The sequence below is a fragment of the Diorhabda carinulata genome, chromosome X, assembly GCF_026250575.1.
Source record: "Diorhabda carinulata isolate Delta chromosome X, icDioCari1.1, whole genome shotgun sequence".
NCBI lineage: Eukaryota > Metazoa > Arthropoda > Insecta > Coleoptera > Chrysomelidae > Diorhabda > Diorhabda carinulata.
The window spans coordinates 4,007,659-4,020,201 of NC_079472.1; the positions used below are offsets into that span (position 1 = coordinate 4,007,659).

A 12,543-nucleotide genomic window follows, 5' to 3' on the forward strand; every position below is an offset into this window, starting at 1 on the left:
CGGAAACAAAAAAAATCGCGCGGTGCCAAATCTGGTTAGTACGGCGGGTGTTCGAGCACTGGAGTACGCTTACTGGCCAAATATTACTTCACAGATAGTGCGTTGTCCTGGTGCAAAATCGGACAGTTTTTTACGTATCGTTCTCTCAGTATTGCCAAAAACTGGCAAATAGTAAGTCTGGTTGACGGTCTGATCTTCTGGAATCCATTCAGTCATCACGATACCGTTAATGTCCGTTAATTTCAAACCGCTGCTGCATAAATACTATGATAGTTTCGGAAACGTGTTTTGGGACGTGCATAGACAATTTATCTAGATACCCAACGCACTACTCGTTCTTCATAACACCCGTCTAGAGCGCCCTCTAGGCGCGCAGTCTCGTTATTTAATAGCCAGACCTCGTATTGTATCCGAATTTGTCATCTATTTAACAACCTAACGGATTCTCGGTGGATTCTCGGAAAGATTTGTCTTAACCGTTTCTTGATAATTTATTGTCAAGAAATTCCACACAACGTTCTAAGGCTGTCGGAATGACACCGTCTTTGTCACAACTATAGAATTATGAATTTTTAAAAGCCTGTACTGCTACTATAATTACAATAATCAAATTATTATAAAAATAAATGTAGAGCCCGGCGGGCATTATATGAATTATTTAAACATAGTTCTTTCTATTTTATGATTACTTTAAAATATTGTTGATAGTGTAATTAAACAAATAAATCATAATAACATTGAAACAACGTATTGGGAAACGAATACTTTAAATAATTTTATCTAATCTATTTCAGGTGAGTCAAGGTTTCGACCAATTACAGTGCGGATTTGTCAGTGACGGCGTATTAAGTCTTGTTCGAGGACGGCAACAGGTATTTATAATTTTGATATTTAAACGAGATACCTACCAATACACGTGATATTCATACAAAAGTGACGAATAAACAAATTATTGTTAATTATTACGAGAATTATCCGTACCAAACAACAAAAAGTTTGTTAATTAAAAATACGGTTGTGGAACAGACTGTTGGCCGTACGAAAAAAAGTTGAACGTAAACCGCCGTTATTTTTTAACGAGGAATCGTTTTCTCTATTCAAATTTTGAATTTGATGTTCAGAGTGACCCAGAAGAAACTTTTTTAAATTCGAACTCTATTATTCGATGTCGCAAATTGATTTCTTTGCTTTGGTCAGAAAAAATTGAACTAAACACAAAAATGACAATATACAAAGTCATAGTGGAGCCCATTTTAACGTATGGTTGCTAGTGCTGGTAACTGATAGATAGAAGAACAGATCCAGAACAGAGCATATACGAAATGAAGATATAGGACGAAGACCACGACTTCAAAGAGAATTTAGACTAAACAATTGCTCTGGTACAGAGATATGATGGAGCAGGACAAGTGGCCGAAGAAATAGTTGATGTATCAACCATAGAATAAAAGAAGACGAGGAAGATCCTCAATGACCCGACAGAGATCTACTTGATTAATGGTTCACAGTTGAAATCGAAGATGTCGCCAGAAGACGTCTACTGAGAAATGTTTAACTACATGAATCAAGTAGCAGCTCCGGCAGGCTGTGTTTTAAATCGTTACTTCATTCTGAAGAGACGCAACAACATCGAAACTAGTCAGTGGTTACGACCCTCTCCTTGTAATTGCGAGTCATTAGGGATGTCAATTTCGGCGGATTGTCGATGACATCACGATTTTCGGACTTTTGTACCCCACTCCTCAACCGCAAAAATAATGTGCCTGACCCGTTTTCGAACAAAGTTTTTGTGGCCAGACTAGGTACTATTCAATTTACAATAAATTTTCCGCGAACACAGAACTCCTTTTGATTAGGATGATTTTCGATTTCAAAATCATGAATCCATTGCCCATACGCCCAGTCATAATATTTTAAACTTTATGGTTTAATTCTTGATATTATTGGGCTTCTTAGTATGAAATTTCTAATGGTGTTTTGGGTTGAGGACTCAAAATAAAACTGTCTAAGGGTTTCTTTCCAAAATCCCACCATTTCGATTCGTTATGTGATCTTTATCAAGGCTTCAGCATTCGAATTACCTCTGTGCCATATGTGTTGTCGAAAGATTCGGAAAACCCAGAAAACATTATACACATCGGCAATAATAATTTTTCCATCGATGTTTAGTGGAGTTTCTGTCTGCTAACGGGGTAGCAGTTCTCTTTTTTGCTACTGCAATGAAGTACTTGATGTAACATACGATGGGAATAGAAAAGGCATTATCAAAAACTGCGACATCATCGACAAATTTCATCAAATGGTACAGGGCGACCGTCATAAGTTGGAGATTCTCATGATATATTTGCCTTATAGTGATTAGCATTTGAATAAACATTTCCCAAGCCTTATCGAGGGGTTTTAAGCAAAATGAGGCGAATTTTTTGCATCGATTCATAACTGTACATTAAACCTGGATCCGATTCTTAACTCCTGGAACGAAAAAAACAGTTAATGCAGTGGATTTCAAATGATGAATCCGCTCTGAAAGTCAAAGATGTTAAATTAAGTTTGAAAGTGATGCAGATTCTTATTTGGGATACTATCTTAAAGAAGGTTTCGTTGCTTGATAAGGTAAAAAGAGAGATTGCAAAAAAGCAACAGCAAATGAGGAAAAAAGTGCTTTCAAACAACGCATCCACTCACACTTGAATCGCCGCGGCTTAAATTCGGAGAAATCACAGGAAAAAAATATGTCATCAAACACAAAACTTGTTTACTATAATAAGTATTGCTTGTGAGTTATATTGTCAATTGCTTTTATTTAAACGTAAAAGATTTTTAATATTAATGTGGTCGCCATAAGATGTTGTAAGTTTAGCTAATTACGTAACTTGAGACAAAAGGTCTCTAAGTACGGACTGAATAAATCAACCGACTTGTTATTATGAGGATCTCACAACTTTTTACGACAGAAGAACTGAGTTGCGAGTCGTTTATCTTTTACAACTTCTGTTTTTGACGGCATCTAATTCCTTTCTGTAGATAGACCTCCATTTTTTTCCTTTCCCGTACCTTTCCATAAATACCAAAAACGAATTTTCTTGAAGTGTTACGAGCTTTCCTTATTTTTGTAAAGGTAGTCTTCCTCTTTTCTTTTCCGGTACGACTTCTTGAGCTCCAGTTACAGTTTTTTTCATAGTCCACTCCCCATCTCTATGGGTTTTTCTCGGTGACTTTGATGTGACAATTTTTGACGGTAAATGTTTCTTAGTCTATTGTATTCACAAATTGAGGATTCCCGCCCAGACTTGCAAGTCTCGAAAGTGCCACCGGGTGTGAATACTGCAGAACCGATATCCATCAGCGCAATATTGAGATTTAGTCCCTACTTTTGTTTATAGTTATGGCAAATGCTATTTATATGGTGTATGGTTTAACATATGGGATTCAAAGTTATTTATGCAGTTGGTGTATCTGGAAAAATGGACTGAGTAGATGTGACATAACACTCATTGATTTCCCTATACCTATATTCGGCCTATTACATCTACTGGGCCGAAATTGCAAAATATTTTAGTTTTTCCGTGATTTCTACACTTAAAACTAATTGTATTCAAAACTTGAAGTTTCCACGTCTACTAGAAGTGGAGTTTTGATGATCGGTCAGTCAGTAATTGACAAAATTAAAAAGTTTGACTAGTTATAATGCTTAATCTTAAACTATTGGTTCAAATCGAATGAAATTTGGAATATAGTTTGTTTATAAAATTCTTACTTGGTTACTAGAAATAAAGGCTTCTAGTTTAATCTACAACGAAATTATGGGGGGTCGAAAATGGCCTGAACTTTTTCGAAAAAAGGATGGTACGGCCGTACTTCACATACTACTCTCGTACATTGAATGTTTAATAAGGTCGACATCGGATTTAAATTTTTTTAAATAAATTAATATGTCAACATTCGCGACTTGTCAATTCGAACAAATTATTGGTTGTAGTCGATTAGTAAAATCGTGTTGTGAAAGTTGAAGATCAGAAATTTCGATAATTCTTTGTTACTGACATTTTTCGAAAGGAAGATTCTATCTCGTATAATTGATTATTGAAAGAAAAGTTGAAAATTATTTCAGTTAACAAATAAAATGAATAATTTTAATGAAACTTTACGTAATAATCGTGGCGAAGCACTCGTTATGTGGGTTTGACAATAAAAAATTGGTTTCTTAGCATCAATAATTATTTTTTGTTCCACAAATAGATCATCGAACTTGAGTTGTCTCCTACATCTAACCAACCATGTTATAAAGACCATGTAAACATAAAATGTTTTGGGAAGTTGAGCGAACTTCACCGAGACGAAGCTCGGAAATCAAAAAAACACTTCCAATCACTAGAAGTACTATAAGCAGTATTTTTGCAAAATTTAATGAGACAGTAAACGTAAAAGAAGCTCCAAAGTCTAGAAGATCAGAATTGAACAACGCTGAAGTCATTAGAAGACAACCCTAACTTCAATAATAAAGAAAAACTACAACCATACAAAGTTCAACATATTCACAAACTCTCAAGAGATAATCCGGACAGTAAATATACACAATTATCTCTACCGGGCTCCACCAAATAAAACACACCCAGCGCTCACAAAAAATTAATGGTTGGTTAGGAATCGTCAATGGAAGATTTATCGATCCTCAATTCTTCCGCGTGAATTTAATAATTGAGAGATATTTGGAGGCTCTTCGTATGGAAGTGCTAAATGCGTCATTTCAGAATCCCAGCATTTGGTACCAACAATATGGTACACTCAATGTTCGAAGGTTTCTGGATTACCACTTTGATGGATTGAAAAACGTGGAGTAACCATCTACCATGCACTGAACATTTCATACGAACACGTTCATCATATAATTCACGTCAATTTGGACATGAGAAAAATTGCTGCAAAATAGATCCCTAAATGTTTGAATGTTGACCAAAACCATGCAAGGATAGAAGCATCGCGTTCGATCTGTGCTCGATTTGAAAAAGATGTAGACATTCTGGTTCTCCAAGACCAAGTTTCCTGTCCAAAGATCTATTGGAAAAGTTCTTGCTTCAGTTTTTTGGGATTGCCATGGAGTAATCATGATTGATTTGTTGGATAAGGGTAGAACAATAGCTGGAGATTACTATTCGACATTACTGATCACTCTACGGGAAAATATTAAAGAGAAAAGACGCGAAAAGCTACCCAAAGGTGTTTTGTTTTTGCAGGACAACGCCCCTGCACACAAATCTCATGTTGCCATGCAAAAAATTCGTGATTTAGGGTTTGAATTACTAGAACACCCCCCTTTTTCAACAGATTTGGGTCCGTTCGACTATCATCTCTTTCGTCAAGTGAAAAAAAGTTTGCAAGGTCGTAAATCGAGGAGGTAATAAAAGCTTTGGAGGTCTGGTTTGCAGAGCAAAAAGAAACATTTTTTTTTGAAAGGTGTAGAGACGTTGCAGGTTCGCTATAAAAAATGTATCCAATTAAGAGGAGAATATGTTGAGTAATAAAATATTTTGACATTAAAATTTTGTTTGGTTCTATAGTAGGCTAAGAATTTTTCAATACATCTTCGTAGTTCTCAATCGTAGATCGCGAGATTCATTAATCTGAGCTACTAACTCTGTTGTGTGAGTCGTCGATCACGTTTACTGATCAAAACAATACGTTAGTATTCAGTGATTGTGTTTTTAAGTCTGTCCTGAACCTACGCTCCTGGTAGATGCATATTTTTTCACGTTGTAGTCCACGGTACGTCGAGGTATTTCTAATTCGAGGGTAATGGTTTCTCAATTTTCAAACGTACATTTTTGAGTGTGAAAACAATTCGTATACAAACAAAAAAATGGTCCAACAAGATCGTTTGTGCGTCTCACAGGGCTAACTGGGACTAAACTACAATCATAAACGCCAAAGAAATAATTCATAGTTGGTACTTTTTTAACTTTGGGTTTGTAAGACATCACTTCAATCTTCGGATGAAAATATGAAAGAAAAATTTGAAATTTGATGAACGGATCATTCATGGGGTGGGAAAAAACTTTATCTTGAATAACAACATTGAAAGGCACGCCATTGCAACTCTAATTATACGTAACTCATTCGTATACAATTATTTCATAAAGCAACTAGAGTTAACCTTGATACATGAATACAGAAGTTTCCTAAATGTCGTAAGTTCTATATTCTTCTCTTAACGTTCCGTCAAAGTTTGTTACAAATTCTGTATTATGTATAAATTCCGTTTCTGAGCCCGTGTTCAGAGTCATATGTTACCTATTCTACCAAACTTGTTAGGAATTCTCTCAATGGAGGAATTACATGGTATATAGCAATCTCTCGCGAAAGCTCTGCAATTATGACATATAGATTGATACTAATTTGACGGAGACCCCAGTTCGAAGACAAATTATTCGTGTTCGGACTAGAATTGTTGGTTAGATACAGTAGTAGAGGTAATTAGTTCAGAATAATCGGATTGACTTGATTGACTTTATATCATTATCAACTACGCGTCATGGAAAATCTAAAATTTTATTTTATTTTTGTGGCTTGAAATTATAATATTTACCGTACATTTCTCAATTAAAAAAGAAATACACGTTAATTTATTATCTTATTATTATCTAAAATAATCTTCATCCAAGAAACGGTTGGAAATTGCTGAAATGTTCATTTTATACAAAAAAAAAGTCGCATAGTTGCGGTGTGACGTATGGTTGACTTGGGATGTCGTAATGCAGGATGCAGGTGACTGGAAAAGAGCGCTAATGCGTTCAAATAGCCGGGACTCCGACGTAATAGCGCCGCCGCTCTCGCTTCTCGTATAAGAGGCGGTTGAAGTTGTGGTAAAACGCCAATGTGCGCCAGTGGAAAGGCAAAGCTTTTCGTATTTAACTGTTATTTCTGACATGCGATCTGACATGTTAAAATTGATATATAATAATTAGCAATTCGATTAATAATCAATGTGATTGATGGTTGTTGTCCTTGTAAATTAGAAATAATTTTCTATACAGGATTGTCTCTCAAAGTGCAAATAAGAGCCTCTATTATTCAGCTATACCTCCATTGAGCGACTACCATTATATTAAAACTCACATTTACATTATTTGGTCCTTCGAGCCGAATATGAACTTATGGAAGGCTCGAAAGAACAAACAGAGTTGTTTTGTTGGTGTTTTAAGGCTATTAGTAATTTTTGTGTAGAATAGAAATATCAACATCACTTTCAAAAATTCCCATTCAGAATAAAAAAATATTTCCACTCGATAAAAGATGAAAATATTTTTCTAAAAAATAAGGCTGTTACTCTTAAAGACACACATATTCTAGAATAATAGGTAGGAAAGGAAAGAAAGGAAGGTTTGAGGATTGTCTGTGCAATAAACAGGGTGTTTCAGATGTTGTTGTCTGATTGAATGAATTATAGTTAAAAAAACTCGCGTCTAACAATAATCAAAGTAAAAAGTATTAGTCGAGGAACTGTAGAATTATTTTTTTATTTAGTGAATAGTTTCTTTTCCCGCCCTCTAGCTTTGCTAATTAAAATGCCATATTCTTCCAAAGTTCCAACTCTCCCCTACCTCTTATTTGAAGGGATAGACTAAAACTTGTAAATAAAAAATTAACAGAATTTGTTAATGAATACGATTTTCGTATATAAAATGTCACTTAATTGAGTAAATTTTAGAAAATTCAACGTTTTTTATTTTATATTTTCAAATACTCCCTCTAGTGGCAGATCCAAAATTCTGAAAACAATTTCCACGTGTTTCTCGGTTACTTTTGTTATAATTTAATAATATAATAGGTTCCTGAGATTTGTTTTTGGTTGCCCACTCGGTACATATGTGTTTATGGTTGCATCTGAATTTTAAAAGTCTGGGACTGCGCGCTTACTTAGTTCGCCTACTAGCTCTCTCTTACTTTTATGCAAAGGATGAAAATTCAGGACTGAATCTGATCAGGATAATCAAATATTTTTTTTCGAATTATTGCATTTTCGTCTGTCTTTAACAAATGCGCAAAATTTTAACTAAATCTGATCGCTCAAAGCAAAGCAAAATCGAGACTGAAAAGTCGGTTACAGACATACAGGTGAAACTAATAAAAATTTAATAAGAATAGGTTTTGATACAATTAAAAATATCGACCTTTCGACGTTCTACGAGATTCTATTCTTTGAAAATTAGTAACCAAAATTATTTGGAATTGCTGACAATAAAATTTGAAATCCTTCAATCGTCCAGGTTACATGTTAAACAAGGATTTAGCCCACTTAACAAAAGAAAGTTTAAATCATTGGTTCCCAAACTTTTTTGTTTCATAGACCACTTTCGAAATGTTACTGGATCTGATGGAACCCCTGCAGCTATTCTATCTAAATGAAACTTGAGTTTCAAAGACGAATTAACAGTTTTCGAAAAAAGTTGGATTTGATTACTTGATAAGGCTAATTATTTGATCAATTAAATTTTAATTGATTGGGGTATGAGTGGATATCATAAAAACAAAGTTGGCCAATCGAAAAAGTGACTCCATCTTTACTTTTTTAAAATCTGCACAAGAACCAATCAATTCTCACAAACTTTATTTACAAAAATTCCCATTCGGAATGGTGAAAAGTATTAACATTGGGGCAGAATCGAACAAGTTCATGCAAGATTGCAAGCACATACACCACAAGTCGTATTTGTACTATTGAACAAGCCTTGCCGGCAGGACGCGTCGTACCGAATATGAAATATGCAAGTTTTTACAAGTAACAGTTGCTGAACTTCTTAAAATATTATCCTGCATTTATAGAAGCCAAGATTTCAGTTCTTCACTATCGAAAAGAAATAAATTTTCATGGACCCCCTCGTCTAATCTCCCGTGAATTCCTGGTGGTCCACTTGGACCACTTTGGGAATCTCGGATTTAAATCAATCAATTAATGATAAAAATAAGTTTGGAATTATATCTGAGGTATGAAAACGAAACAATTTATAAAAATATTGACGAGATTAAGCAATCCCGAGCTCTCAACAGGGTCCTTTAAAAAAATTACTTACAAAACGAATGTTTTGCTTTACATCGTCCTTTTTTGCAAACCATTATTGTAGTTTCCATAATGAATTGCGTACAAACATGAAATTACGATCTTGATGTTATTAATAAATCACAGAAAATTGAATATCGACCAAAATCTCCGCGCAGCGAACTAAATTCGCATCGGGAACGAGAGGTCTAGGCCAAAGACCTGCAGTTCATGACCCTAACTAGGAGTCGCTGCTGCTACGAGCTGGTTGGTCACTGGTAAACGCATTTGTCACGTTCAAATTCAATATGCGGTAGAGGATTCGGTTGACTTTTCTTGACAAATGTTAGAAGATGAATTATTCGTATTTTCACTAAATCCGAAATAAACGTAAATATGAAAACTATTCGTTTTTGGTTTTTACAAAAATTTCTGTAGTTGAAAGTAAAAAAATGTTCCTCAAATATTCATGAAAATGATTACAATATATTGTTTATGAATGACTCGACAGAGTATTAAAATAATGAAGCATTCGTAATGAATAGGCGTATCACTTTTTTTCCTATACAGATAAAATATTTTTCCAAGTTATACCTCGAGTATTTTCGTTCATAATTCATCATGATCATTTGAAATCGGTAAAAAATCGTTTCTAAGCGTTTTGTTACATAAATAGATGCTCAACCGCTAGTCTCCTACACTCTAAAACTATTTAATCACCTCCAAGAGCGTCCAACCAGCGATAGTACTACGAATCTATTCGATGACTTGTGAACACCGTAGAGAAGACCCAAACTTTGATATACCAGAAGACAACATAGACATAGCGAAAGAAGAAACAACGTGAATCGCTGAACACCTGCTTGTCATCAAAGATCAATAAAGATCACTATCTAGTGGACAAGAGGAAAGAAGTGAAAGTACGATTTGGACGGAAACATGATCATCAAAACTGGAATTGAAGACCAAAAGAGCTATTAGGTCGTACGCATCTACAACTTGAGAATACATTGTCAAGAGCCATCGTAAGAAGCTTCACGCTAAGCTGAACATCAGCCAGAGGCATCAACATTCAGTAGATCTACTTAGAGTTGGAGTTGATTAATAAACGACATCGCCAACATCCAGCTGGGGGAGCTGACGGACTACGTAGGCAAGGAGACTGCCACTGAACTCATGAGAATAGTAAGAAGAGGGAACAACAAAGAAAACTGATGGCTCCATAGAATAAGGTTAGCGGTTGCTGGAAACTCTTCTCGGAATGCGTTATTGAAGGGACGGGTTTGGTTCATTGCGTGACGTTTAATGTGCAAATAAATGTATATATATGAATAAAATTCGGATTTTAAAATAATTTTTTCACTTTTATTTATACCTTCATTCATTGTGAAAGTCGTTTTTTAGCCGTAACCCGTTTTATGATTCCATATTCTTTTCTAGAACGCTTTTCAGCATCAGAGCATTGGAATTTTAGTTTTTTCAGTCCATTGGACCACAAATGAATTTAACCCATAGCCCAAAGCGGTCCTATGGATTGCACGACTATCTTATTTCAAACCTCCATGGCTCAAGACACCATATTTAAATGTGTTTTACAGTTTGGTTGGACCGTCCTGGGTTCTTGAAACATTACCCTACACTTGGTATATTTGATTTTTTTGCATGTTCTTCAACTCCATTGTAAGACAATCACTCTTCATGTTGTTTTCTTCAACATAATTCGAATAATATTTGAGTAAAATTTTTCTTTTGTGTCACCTTCACGTTATACTTTGGACTCATATAATATTTCTTAAAATACGTCGCAAATCTCGGTGCATTTCACATAAAAGCATAAATCATCTTTTCAAAGGATAAACAAGCAAACAAAATTTTCTTTTTCCATACTGCATACCTAACCTAAACTTCAAAGAAATAAAAATATCTATTTCGAGTCAAAAGTGCAAAATATGTTTTTTGTGTACGATCCATAGGAATTTTTACTACGTTTTTCCTTAGATCCTCATCCGATATAGAGTACCCAGGCCAAAGTTTATCAAGTTTGGTTGAGGCTCAATGTGTTGAATATCTATTTTGTTCATATTGGTTCCTTTTTGAGATTTTCTTAATTTCTTATCCTATCCATTCTCGTTTTCCCTTCGACTTTGCTTAGTTGTTTGATATCTGCTGTTACTATTTTGTGTTTTTTTGTTCATTACCTAAGTTTCTTCGCCTATTTCTTTTTCTCTGACAATTTATATTAGTTTTATGATTTCAATATACTCATATTATAGTTTGTGATATCCCGTGTTTTTTTTTATTATCATCATCAACGTACCGGTCCTATACACATATATCATATCTTCGAGAAGCACTTTGGAAGTAACGGAAGAAAAAAAAAAAGATGAACGGACACTGGGGATATATCTCGACGATAAATCAACCTCGAAAGCATTATTAGTCTGTACTTGAGGGGGAAAACTGCTTTATGTCATGTTTCGAGAAACTCGGTCTGTACGAGATTTGGCGATGGTTTATCATGTTTGGAGCGTACTACATAAAATCTATATAAGATTTTGTTTGCGTAAAGAATTTATATCACTAATAGCTCAATTTATATTCGGATTTATTTGAATTGTCACTTTTCAACTGTACGAGGATGTATGGATATCTAGTTAGTCTAGACCAGTTCCATGCATAAACAAAATATTGCGATACCATAGCAACGAACAATAACTTATTAGAAGTGTAAGTGTAAAGTTAGACGTCAAAAAATTAAACCAGAGTTGGAGTATGGAGCCATCGTCAAGTACCTGTATTTAAAGGGTTAAGAGGTAAGCAGATTCACGAAGATATCCTTAATACCCTTGATGATGAATGTCCTTCGTATGCGACCGTGAAAAATTGGACTACAAGCTTCAAAAGAGGTGAATTTTCCATTCAATATGATGACCGTTCGGAAAGGCCAGTTTCTGTGTCAGTCCCCGTAAATATCGATGCAGTTCATGACATGGTTTTATCAGATCGTAGAATTGGGCTAAAACGGATATTTGAAGCACCGAATATTTCATACGAACGCAGTTCACGTCAATGTGAACATGAGAAAAATTGCTGCAAAATGGATCCCCAAATGTTTGAATGTTGACCAAAAGCGTGCATGGATGAGACTTGGGTACATTTCTACGATCCAGAAACAAAGCAACAATCGATGGAATGGCGACACTCTGGTTCTCCAAGACCCAAGAAGTTTCGTGTCCAAAAATCTGATGGAAAAGTTCTTGATTTTTTGGGATTCTTAGTTTTTTAGGATTGCTATGAGTAATCATGATTGATTTCTTGTATAAGGGTAGAACAATAACTGGAGATTACTATTCGACATTACTGACCACTCTACGGGAAAAAATTGAAGAGAAAACACGCGGAAAGCTATCCAAAGGTCCTAGAAAACCCCCTTATACACCAGATTTGGCTCACAACAAAGAATTTTATTGCAGTAAGACCATCTGCCGTGGTAAAACAGAGTCATATCA

The 12,543-nt window shown here is 35.1% G+C and overlaps 1 protein-coding gene across 8 annotated transcripts in view; it reads left to right on the top strand.

Moving 5' to 3' along the window:
* The window catches only part of LOC130901193 (maternal protein pumilio-like), a 338,508-nt gene that overhangs the window by 39,808 nt on the left and 286,157 nt on the right, over positions 1-12,543 (top strand). For 5 of the 8 annotated variants that reach the window (XM_057812369.1, XM_057812368.1, XM_057812372.1 and 2 more), the window contains one exon: positions 795-872. The exons of the other annotated variants lie outside the window; for them this stretch is intronic. In XM_057812369.1, coding sequence (XP_057668352.1) covers positions 795-872 — 78 coding nt within the window. The remainder of the gene's footprint in view (positions 1-794; positions 873-12,543) is intronic. 8 annotated transcript variants of the gene reach the window in all.